A 13,428-nucleotide genomic window follows, 5' to 3' on the forward strand; every position below is an offset into this window, starting at 1 on the left:
CTTTATATTTTTAACGATAAAAAAGATAAATTTTAATTACAAATTAAAATATGCATATTAAATTTCTTTATTAATTTTTTTTTCGTTCATTTAATAAGGAAACTATAAAATTTCACAATTTTCTTATTAAGTATATCGAATTTTTATTATAAATTTTCTTATTAAAAATATAATTATTGTTTTCAATGAATTTTCATATTTAATGAAGCTTTTGTTAAAGTTTTCTTTCAATTTAATTACAGAGCAGCCTCCTTCTTTCATTCGAGTATTCCCAGATCAAAGACACAGAGATGGCCAGTTTGTATCATTGCAGTGTGAAGCTATAGGATCACCAATCCCTCAAATCGACTGGACTTTGGATGGTGAAAATCTTCCGGAATCAAGAAGAGTTCAATTCGGAGATTTTGTTCGAAGAGACGGTTCCATCATCAGCTATGTCAATCTGACTGAACTGAGCACTGTAGAAGGTGGATTGTATGGATGTATTGCTCACAATGACGTAGGAACTGTAAGTCATTCAGCCAGGATTGAAGTGTTTGGACCACCTTTTATTCGTCCTTTGAAGAATGTGACAGCTGTAGCTGGACAGATTGTCAAACTCCGTTGTTCCGTATCAGGATATCCCATTGATCTTGTTTACGTAGAAAAAGGTGAGAATAATGTTATAAATTTGTCACGGATAGAAATTGACGTAGAGTTTTAATAATATATATTTTTTTTCTATAAATAAAAAAATATTTTATTAATTAATTAATAAATTAATTTAAAAATAGTCCCTTTTATTAAAAAAATACTTAAATTTATGTCAATATAATTTAATTTTGTCGTCTGTTTATCGATTATAATAAAAAAAAAGCAAAGTGATAATTTCTACAAACTTGTTCATTGGATGGAAGACTTAAATAGTTTTGTAGGAAATTGAATTTGAAGATGCTAGGTAAATCAATATGGAAGAAAGGAACGAAGGCAGCAAAAAAAGATGTCCTTTTCAATGTTTATCAGTTTGAAGAAATAAAAATTCGTCAATTTACCAACATAAAGAATGATGTTGAAATTTTATTTTCTTCTAAACTACAAAATTGATTTTCGGTGATCATTATCAATTGATTAAAATGATTTTTCTCAACATATTTTAATAAAAATTTTATAAAAGAAATGATACGTTAATTAAAAATAAATCATAACATCGCATCATATTTTTATATATTTTAAAAATTAATATAAATCCAAACATTTCTTTTAAAATAGCAGAGTTCACTTCGACTGAAAAAAGAAACTATATTAAATAAAAATAATTTTAACTTTTCTTAAATAAAATTTTGTAATGATTTATCTTAATAATACATTATCACCGAATTAATCCATTGAATAAATCATCCAATTATTCGTTCCAAAACGTGAATAAAAGTTTAAAAAATGAAATAATTTTATGCAGTTTTAATGTTCAGTTTTAGTATTTTTATGACTCGGTGGATTACATTTTAAGAAATAATTTCCTTGATTCATTACCAGCGTAAACATAGATTATTGTAAATACATTAATTTTAGTAAATGGAAATAATATCTCTCATTAAAATTATCTAAGCGTTTTTTTTATAAACATATCACATTATCTTATGTAATTATATATATTTTTTCTTAAAAAAATAATTAATTATTTTTAACTCCATATTTAATTACTTTAATGAATTTTATCTTAAAAATTATACCGTCTTTGTTATTTCTTTTTAAGAATAAATATTTTTACATCTTAAATGATTTTAGTTTCAATTAATGCAAAGATTTGAATTTAAATCAATCGAAAAATAATAAATCGTCGCGAATTCTAAATATTATTATTTTTTTAATTTAAAATTAAATCTTTTTTTACATTTAGATCAGATGTGCATAGATTTTTAATCTTTTTTTCTTGTTTTTTGAAACTCAGCACTGCTCTGTTTTTCTCAAATATTTGATAACGGTTCATTTCATTTCTAAACAAACACAATTCCTTAACACACAAATAAAATACTTCAAGATGATTAATTTATTTTTAATTTAAAACATTTGTTTTATATTTATATATATATATATATATATATATATATATATATATATATATAATGAAAAGTTAATTTCTTTAGCAATATTTTTAAAGAATTTTAATATTTTATTGTAAATGATAATAATTTTTTTATAATTTAAATTTTTCGTAAAAAATATTTTAAAATTCGAAAATTTATTATTTAATACGTTTTAAAAGTTTACATTTCATTAATTATAATTAATAACGTATGATAATTTGAAATATTATATTATTTAAATAACTGAAAATTGTTTCATTTAAAATACAGTATCATTAGTTTGTTTATTTTCATGTTTATAAGGTTTGTTCGAAAAATTCTATACATGCTTTCAGTTTATTTTTAAAGTATCAGTTCAAAATTTTATAAAAGAAAAAGATTCAATGTTACAATTCTAACTTTCAATTTTGTCTAATAAAATTGATTTTTGTCAGTGGAAAGTTATGATAAATCTACTTACTCTGTGAACTTTAACAGATTATTACTGTGAAGGATTTTTCTGGAAGAAAATTTTTGTCTTACAACTTCGTAACAAATAATATTGACAGAAAACGGAATGCTAAAGAATAATTTTCACTACACACTACAACGTGGAGTGAAAAATCGTCTCGTTTACTCCTAAATATTAGCTTTTCCTGTCAATCTTGCGTACTTTACAAGTAAACCTCAGGGACATATATTTTCTAACGCCTTAAAAATTAAACTTTCTTATAAAATAATATTTGTAGATGTAGTTAGAAAATATAAAATACCATTTCTTATTAAATATAATATAATTCATTTTATCTAGACAAAATTTGAAGTATAAATTGTGATTTGAAGATGTCATGTATAAGATGTGTCTTTATTTTGCTAAATTGTATTGTTTAGTTATGAAAGCTTTATGACATTGTAAGCTAAAGAGAGATTATATTTATTATTAAGAAAATTAAATTTATAGTAAATAATTATATCTTACTGCTCAATTAAATAGGAAAATTTGTAGTTATAGTTAAGCAGTTATATTAAATATTATATAAAATATAGAATTATATATCTTATATTTGTACTTGAAGTTTTGTTTAACTAAGAAAACGCTCGATTTAAAAAGAGAATATTGCAATATTCCTTTTATAAAAGTAGAAATTAAAAGGTATTAGTTAGTTTAAATGGATTATAGGCTTTTAACCTACTACATATAAGCATTTTATATGTTTATTTTACTTGATAAGTAGTATTATTTAATTTTTTAAACTATATTATACATATGAAAAATAACTTTTTATTTTGGCAGATGAAATCGATAAATAGTTATATGTATATAGTAAAAGTAAAAATTCAATTTGATATTTTATAGTTTTATAGTTCAAAATATTTTTTGCTGGAAGTTTTAACTAGTAGTCTATCTGGCGAATTGCAATCTCTAGGGAGTATGTTGGATAGTCTTATTTAAGAGTTTGATATAGGACGCTCTTTATGGGATCTTGACATTGAATTGCTGAAAAGTCACACTGTAATTTTAAAGTTTAATCATTACAAATATACAATAATTTGTTTCGAGTAATAAAAAGTAAGTTTTTTTAATAAAACTTTTTACTTGTATGTATATTTATATACAGTTTTCATTAACTGATAAATTTGAAATAACTCTTTTTCCAATTTCTTTCATGAAATGTGAAGGGCTCTAATAGTGATAAATTGCCACGATGTTGAAAGCAATTCTGATGAGGCAGTCAATCTAGATAGCTATATATTATCATTAAAAGCCATCTCGACGAATTTAATCTATAACAAAATTGTAAATTTATCAATTTTAAAGATATATCCCGATGGAAATAATAGAAAATTTTTGTTTCTAATTTCAGTCGATTTTTTATAGCAAAGTTATAGTTTTGGGATTTATTTAGTACTATTCAGAAAATTACTATAAAAAGTTTTTAGTAATAAAACATTCTTCGGGAAACTCTTTAGAAATCGGATCCATACTGTGTGTACTTGACTATTCTGAACTGTGTACAAAGAGATTAAGAATATCACGAAGAATGATTTGTCTGGCAAACTTCCAGGAAAAGAACAATGACGAATGTACAGTACAAATAAAATGTCTAGTCGTCCAGAGATTTATTTTAAATTATCAATGCTTTGTTATAATCTATTAAATATAAAAATAACTATTTTTTAATTTTGTTTATTCATAGAGGTAATTTCATTACAATTTTGCTTCATTCATATTTGGCATTGTGACTATGATTTTTTTGCATGTTCTGCCTTGAAATATGTAGAAGTAAAAAAAATTACAATTACTGACTTCTTTTAATGACATATAACTTTTATATAATTGCATTGAAAACAATATAGAAAATATTTTACAATTCATTTTTAAACTAAGAAATAATAATAAAAATTTTTATCTGGACAATTATCAAATTTACAGCATATTTTTATATATTTATGATTTATCAAACGTCTTCACTATTGTATATGTACACGAAATTTGTATTCTCTGTATTAATATATATAATTATAGCCATACAACTGCATTAGTAACTATAATATAACTACATAGCTATATCATAGTTAATAATACAGTTATATAAACTTTGTTTGCTTTTATTTATGTTAATAACGAAATAATATAAACCCAATGTATAAAAACGGTTAAATTTTAATAACCTAATTAATGTTTTAATAACACGAAAATTTACAAGTCAATTTTGTACAACCCCCTGCAACAGGGATAATCCCCTTTTTGTGAATAAATATTATTATAATACAGTTATATATACATATTACTACATAAAATAATGTAAACATATATTATAAATATATAATGTAAGTTTCATAATGTTATGTGTATATATATTTAAAAAATTTTAGAAGTCGAAAACTAATTTTTGAACTGAACTTTTTAATAATTGATTTATAGCAGCTTCACTAATTGTTATTTCTAAAATTAATTAAAATTTCCAAGTTGGAATTTTTTAATACAAATATTTCCGTAAATTAAACATGTTTTTGATTATTTAAAATTGTGAAATAACGTCAAACAAAAATCAATTATGCAACCGAAAATTTAATTTTGGAGTACTGCAATTTTATTTTACTTATAAAATTTTTAAAATATTTTTTAAAAAGAAAAATATGTTTGCATTCGACGCTAAGCTAATTGTCAAGCAGAAGACGTGAGAAATACACCCCTTGAATAAGAAATGAAGATAATGACTAAGAGCTGTGATCAAAACGTGAGTTAGAAACAATTGAAGGTATCAACTCGGCTATATAATGATTAAAATGCATCTAGTTGAAATTAATCTATAGAAATCAAACGTAATTAGTATTCTAATGAGTATTTTTACACAGTGATTATGAGAAAACATTTTAAAATACTTGTTTAATGATGAAAATATCAATAATAGAAAAAAAACGACAAAAGAATTTTATAAATGGTTTATTTTATTTACAAGAAAACCTATTAAAAGTTATTTCCTTCAAAAATCACTATACAATTTCTTAGTAATATCAAAAGTTAAGATTTTAAGAAACAATATAGATACAAAGTAGAATGCAAATATATAATCTGGCATTCATCCAATATGTTTGAGAAAATTTCGGTCGGATGGAATGCATATCTCTATACAAAACAGACTATCCAACAAACTACAGAAATAATCGATTGGATGAAGCATGTGCAAGGAATAATTCCATCTATTAATTTAGTTTATGAAGATAAACAAAATTGGATCGCATTTGAAAAACTGTAACTTTTCTTGAAGTTACTTTTTATTTAATTTGTTATATTTTTATTCTAGTTTCGCTCTTTGTTCAATGTTTAACACAGCACTTTGTAATATATATATATATTATTAAACAAGACTATCTAGTCTGATATAAAATGAGGATTAGTTTTATTTAAATTCTTTAATAAGATTACGCATATTTGATGTAAATTCATAGAAATTACATCCAAAAATTAAATTTTTGACGTATCCAATTTTAAAGCCATGATATGTAAACTATAAAACAGTGTATAATATGAATATTTTATATGTTTGTCTGGCTGTGTTACATATTTTAAACTTTGTAAATTTGCAAATGCTGAGGGCGTCAATAAATTGTTTCATTTGCTCGATACACAATGCATTTTTTACAATGCTTAATCTTCTTTAAGATGGTCGGAGATTACCGATTGGGGATCGACAGGCTCAGGAGCAAAGAGGACTAATAACGTTACACAACGTTCGAAAAGACGATGAAGGAGTTTATAAATGTGTTGCACTTAATAACAGAGGAGAAAAGGCAGAACGGAGTTTCGTATTGCAGGTTGTAAGTAAGTACATTTTACATTAAAATCTCTTAATTTTTAAATCGATACTTTCATTTTCTTCAATAATGCTTAATCAATAATTGTTATACTTCAATGTTATTTACTGATATTATATTTTTGAAAATGTTATTGAAAATAATTTTATTCTGTGTCTGTACTATATAAATATTCATTATTTAATACCTTTCTAAAAATAGGTATTTAATAATCTATAACTAGATATCTGTTTTATAATTTAATTATATCTAATTAAATTTAAACTCGATGATGCAGAAACTATAAAGTTACATTAAATATGGTATTTAATTTCGAAAATCTCATTATAACTTTTCTAAATCTTGTCATAATTTAATTCTCCTGCAATAACTGTTATAGCAAATGACTACTTAAAATTTATCAATAAATAATTTTAATACGTCTGTTTTCTTTTAACAATCTTCCTATTTTTTTCTAAATCATAAAAGTTTAGTAGTAAACTTCTATAATAGGGATTTAGGCATTCGTGTCTATCTGAAACCCACGAAATTTATTACCTCTTAAATTTTTGAGTGTACCATTTTGCTTGACTGCAAGGCAAAGATCGAACATGACTTCTGTACAACATATCACAATATGCCATATTACAGTCAAAAAGCATTTCATTGAAGTACATCAATTTGCTCTTATCCTATATTTACTAATGTAACTATATTGTATATATAAAAACTATCGGAAAACATGTAATTTTTCCTACGTGTGCATTTGCTATCGTGACTAAAATCTGCTAGTGTAATTGCTGTACCAGAAAACAAATCTTGTATGTCACAAACTGTGATGTCGGTCATATATTTCCAGCTAAAAGTATCTACTTCTGTAGTTGCTTCGTTTCAACCCATTCACCAGAAATCACTGCATTTATATGCAAATCCACTTGGAGTGAATTTCTTCACTAGTATTTATAGCTTTACCAAACGAAAGGCACTTCTCCTCCACTTCATTTTCTGATACACGCAGCTTCAGTCACGATTTAGAATGTCACGAATGTGACGTTGTGTAGAAAAAACCGATACTTCTTTCTATTACGGAGCTATTATTAAACTTTGCATTAAGTATAGCTATATAAATTTTTAATTTTTATTTTATGGATTTTTTTTTATTATTTACAATTTACAAGAATATTAAGTGCATTATTCAATCGATTATGTATTGCTTTCGTGATGCATTTTAACTTATTTTTTAAAAGATTTTATAAAATCAACATTGATAGAACGAAAAAAAATAAGTTTTTTTATTATTTAAAATATCGCCAATATTATAAAAATTTATCAAGTAAGAAGGAAATTAAATTTAAAGTTTATAAAAGCTGCATTATGACTCTGACAAAACAATTTTAAAAACTATCTTTTAAAAAACTTAAAAGATATTTTGTTTATAAAATGAAAAAAAAATTATATTTTAAAGTCAATAACTCAAAGACTTTCTTTACAATTAACTAAAATTTTACAGAAGATTAAATAATATCGAATTTAAATATTTACATTCAAAGAATACAAATTTAAACAAAGCAAATTCTGTAAAGTAGAAATTTATGTAAATTAATTTTCGCCATACATTTAACAGTATTGTAAAGACTTCAATTTTAACTTTATCGGGAATATCGATAAAAGAAAAGTTTATAAATTTTCATTGTTTAAACTAAAACATTTGTGTTAATGTATTCTTCCAGTTTAAAGATTTTATTACATTTCTCTTTAAATATACAAGTAAACATAATCAGTATCATTTTTCTTCCATTCTTTAACACTAAATAATAAGTTTTTGCGAACTCTGAACAAAATTAACTAACAATTTTTTAGTTTTGTTTACATATTATCTTACGAAATTAATTATGTTTTATCAGAAGCTAATCTTAACAAAATTATTACGTGTAATTTTGTACAGATATTTTGTATTTCGTGATAGAATTTGCTACTGACGGACATTCGTGACATAAGCTATAATATCATGTGAAGTTGATTGTTTGCTGTCTTTACTTGGTTTCTGGTGTATTATTTGGTTTCTTCGTATTGACTTGTTTGTGACTGTTAGATAACTAGTGTCTTTCTTCTCACAAATTGATTTACTGATTGAGTATATGACTGGTTGTTTATTTTTATTCAAAATTTGTTTAATTTTTGTTTGTTCTTTTTTAACTTATTTGTAATCGACAATTACGAACATTAGCGATTTGCAATATCGATTTTACGTTTAAAATAATATTAACTTTTATTTTAAAAAAATAACGTTAATTAAAATCAATTTATCGAATTTGTTTTCTTAGTAAAAAAAAATGTTGGCATGAATTACTATTGTTAAATAAAACAAATATATGTATATTTGAAATTTAAAGAAAATACATTGAAGTAGAAGTGTAGGCAAGTACCCAATAGTGTCTGGTCAAAATGTTGTTTCATCTATTTGTTTGAGCTGTAGCCCATCTAACTCGCTCCTAATTCGATTCTATGTTGACAATATGTTTGAAAAATGTATTGCTCCTGTTGTAAATTACGTTACAATTTAAAATTTCGTCAAATTTTCGATTCCCTCATTCGTTTTAATATAATCTAGCAAATATTTATTTTCATTTAAAAGCTAGACTCATAACTCTAAATATAATCTAATAAACACTTTAGTTCTCTTTTAGAAGTCATTGCACCATCTAGAATTTCAAATTTTTAACAATTTTTAAATCATCACATAATCTGAATGTTAAATTTATCTTTCAGAGGATGGAATTATCATTTTTCACGAAATTTTCATAAGTGCAGATGTATTTATTTATTCATAAAAATGAAAAAATGATCAGACTTTTTAGCATAAATTTTTCTTCTGTTCTTTCTTTAGCTGCTCCCGTAATAAGCCCGTTTTTATTTACCGATAAACTGGAGGAGGGCATGAGAAATTCTGCAGTGTGCAGCATATTGGCAGGAGATTCGCCAATTCGTATCACTTGGTTTAAAGATGGAATTCCAATTCGGGATGCCTACCCAGATATTCAAGTTGTTTCTATTACGGATTTCGTGTCTTCACTGATCATCAATACAGTGAAAAGGCATCATACAGGCAACTATACTTGCGTAGCTTCCAATGCCGCAACTTCCGTCAACTACACAGCAAGAATGGTTGTTAGAGGTATGAATACCAAATTTTCTTACTATAATAAAGTTATACTGCCGAAGTTCTTTCTTAACTTAGCACAAGTCATTTAAATAAGAAACCATAAACACTATATAAATTCTAATAGAAAGTTTTTATGGAGATAATAAATTTTCAATTGTATTTTTTGTATGTTTTTATTATTTAATTCTTTCAAATGTTAGATTATTATTAATCAAAAAAGATTTATTAATAAAAACGTTAATGACTGTTACGTAGAAGTACCTTAATTATAAAAGTATGTAATGAAATTTGTTCATTTTAAACCGCAAATTAGTGCTTAATGTAAAGATTTTAATAGAGAATTATTAGTTTATGTTGAGTACAGTCAACTTTTAACAGCCTCTCCAAAATGGACAATTAAGCCCACAGACCAATCTGCTTTAGCTGGAATGCCAGTCACTTTTGATTGTCAAGCTGATGGTGAACCTAAACCTGTAGTTAGATGGAAATATTCTCCAGGTAATGTAAATTTGTTAATAGCAAATTAAGACTGTCTTCGAGAATTATATATGAAGACATTTTGTTTTTAATTATATACTAATATTTTCTATTGTATTTTTATACAAATTATATTTTATTATTGATTTATAATTTTTAAATAATTCTTTCTAATAACAACCTTCTAAATGTAAAACTTTCTTTAAAATCGAAAGAATTTATTTGTAAAATAATATTTAATTTTATTCATAAATTGAATAGTTCACAGACAACAATAGGAAAGAATAAAATTAATTAGAAAATTATTATTTGCTTTCACTTGCCCTGTAGTTATTAAACTTCTATAAATAAAACTTCAATCTCATTAATCTTTTATATTTATTATAAATTAAACAGCCAACTTCCGTATCTTTTTCAAAGATATATTTTTTCCATTTAATTAAATTTCAAAAAATTTAATAACGATCTCTAAAGATCGTTATTAAATTTTTTGAAATTTTCTTAATTATACAAGTAAAGATGTCGATAATTTTGACAGAACGATTACTAAAACACGGTCTTTACCGTGTAATGAATCGATCAAATTTATACTTTAAATGATCCATTCAGTTCTTGTAATAACAATTACTCTCTCATTAATTAAATATCATCTTCTCAATTAATCAATTAAATTATAAAATTACATTTTTTGATCCTTAAAAGCGTTATTGAAGAGAATAATATTCATGTTTTTCTATTCCTCGACAAATCAAGGAAAAAAATTGTACATTTTTTTTTTATTACTTTTCTGATTTACATGTCGGATACGATTTTACTTTTATTCTCCTTTCTCTCTTTTTTTAAATGTAGTTTTTTTTAATATAATTTTATCTAGATTAAAATACAAGATTTAATATAATTCACCTGACGTTAATTAATGGGATTTTCCATATCTTCATTAATTCTGACAGAAAAATGTCAATTGTCCTTAATTGAATCAAAGATTATTTTGAATTATTAAAAAGAAAACACACTTTAACTCTTTTCGCTTCTGTATATTTAATAACAATGTAATTCCAGTCTTTACTAAATTGTTATCACTAGATAAAAAACAATATAAAATAGTTTTAAAAAACTTAATACGTATAATTATAAAAACATTTACATTGTTTTTTAATAAAAATATTTCTTGTAAAAATATTTTAAAAATTAAAATTCTTGAGCTTAAAAAATTTTTTAAAGTTTTCTGTAAAAATATATATTTGTTTTTCTGAAAGGACTATATTCTTAACTAAGCAATTGTAAAATGCTCTAAACACATCTTTACAAGCAAAATTAATTTTTTAATTGAATCTCATTTTATTTTTTAAAAAATATTAAATCACTTATGATGATGAAATTAATTTTTTATTAAAATATTTTACGTTTAAATTAACTTTTTTCATCAAATATAAAAAACTGTTATAACTTTTATTACACAACGTAATTACTTTTACATGTACATGACAAATAAAAAAAATCTATATTGTTAATAGTTTAAAACAATAATTAATTATTTTATTATTTATAGTTTTAAATTTTCTAATTTAAATTCTTATTTTTTTATTTAATTCATAATAACTAATTTTTATATTAAAGAAATTTATTATCTAAAGAGTTTTTGATAGACAATGAAATAGTTATAAATTTTGATGCAGAAGACAGTACTGTATTTTTATTAAACTCTTTTATAGCCAAGCTTTTACGACAAACATTAATAGTAATTAATACGAACTTAACGATTAAACTTGTGGATTAAAAGCCATATTAATAATTAAAATAATTATCATAATCAATAAAGAGCGTAATACATTAGATATAATTTTTATTAATTCATGACTTTTAGTAAATTATCATATTTAAATTTTAGTCTCTCCTATGTATTTTCTTGGTATTTTATTTCGCATTTCGATTTAAACAAATGGAATAAAGTTTGTAAACTTCGTTAAATAATTGACAATTTAAAATAGATATTCCATTCTATCTCTGGATAGAAATTACTTATTATGTGGAAATGTATATAATTTCCATCTTAAAAGCATGATGAGTTAGACTTTATTCAAACTGCAATTACTGCAATTCTGATCTAATCATTCCATCTTCAGTAACGGTAACATACCCCTCCTATTGTAAACACTCGTAGGATTTAGTCGTCAGAAATGTTTCAGCTTGTAACTAACTCAATGTTTAAAATTAATTGCTTGATACTGTGAACATAGGCCGAATCTAACAGAACATATAGTGCTCTTTGTATCATTATTCATCTCATCCGTCTCTCATCCTCAGTTTGTACGAAAGATATCATGTAATCATTCTGAGCTAACGAGACTTACTATAGTTCTCTTTTCACCATATTTGCAGTTAATTCCTGGATATATATTATTGTTCCAGAATAAATACGAATCAACAGATATCTAATACAAACAAATAATTCTCCTGGGATATAAATGATATTTTAAATTAAATTTACCATTTAATGCTGCTCTTGATATCAGTAATTTGCATTCCATTAGTATAGTGGAACGATAATGATACACATTTCGTTTAAACTCGTGCATTATTTTTATTTTTTTAGACAGTCGTGAGCCCCAGAAGAGAATAAACTTTTGAAATATTTATGTGATGAGTCGGTAAAACATTAATCTTACTCCATAATTTTAATAATGTTTTTTCTTTTTTTTCTTCTCTGGGTATAAAAACCCGGATATTTTATTTTTTGTAAGAAGACAAATGATGTAAAAAGTATATAATTCTCATCAAATTTTAATTTTATTCTTTTATTTTTCAATGTAATTTAAACCTATTGTAGCATCACTTATCTGTCATATATGATAATTATCAAACTGTAATTATGGTTGGAACTTTAAGCTTTAATTACTGTTATCAGAGTTAAAAAAGTTCTTAATCTTGTTAGATGTATAAAATTTAAAACGTGATCTTAAAATATTCATTATCATTTATCTCGCTATAAAAATAGATATTATCAGTTGTCATTATTTTCTGGCGTGAGATTATTAAGTTTAATTCTAACCAATGTTTTTTTATGTTAAATAATTGGATTACATTTTTTTTTCTAATCTTTAAAAAAGTTTTTAAAGATAATTAAAAAGTGGAAAATGTTGTGAATTTTCGAGTAATTGCATTTTATAACTGTAGAAATTTATTTTATTATGATTCTTAAAATTTTATTATAAAATCATATGACTAATAGGAAAGAATACTATAACAGATAAAATAATCCTGTAAGATCAAGATATTAGTTTATTCATTTTACCAAATCCATTTTTATTTGCACTATCAAATTTTTTAAAGTAATAAATGCTTGATGCTTTTTTTAAGAAAACGTTTTTTGTAGCAATAACTCCATTACATTAAATTATTACAGTATATTATGACTAAATAATTTAGACATTAAATGATCTTACTTTG

General features: G+C 23.8%; 1 protein-coding gene across 1 annotated transcript in view; it reads left to right on the top strand.

The window, feature by feature from the left end:
* The window catches only part of LOC136985481 (cell adhesion molecule Dscam1-like), a 112,688-nt gene that overhangs the window by 14,129 nt on the left and 85,131 nt on the right, over positions 1-13,428 (top strand). The window contains exons 7-10 of the mRNA XM_067282769.1: positions 243-650; positions 6,211-6,369; positions 9,229-9,516; positions 9,883-10,002. Of these exons, the coding sequence (XP_067138870.1) occupies positions 243-650; positions 6,211-6,369; positions 9,229-9,516; positions 9,883-10,002 (975 nt within the window). The remainder of the gene's footprint in view (positions 1-242; positions 651-6,210; positions 6,370-9,228; positions 9,517-9,882; positions 10,003-13,428) is intronic.

The sequence above is a fragment of the Centruroides vittatus genome, unplaced genomic scaffold (genome assembly GCF_030686945.1).
Source record: "Centruroides vittatus isolate TY-2023 unplaced genomic scaffold, ASM3068694v2 contig_970, whole genome shotgun sequence".
Classification (NCBI taxonomy): Eukaryota; Metazoa; Arthropoda; class Arachnida; order Scorpiones; family Buthidae; genus Centruroides; species Centruroides vittatus.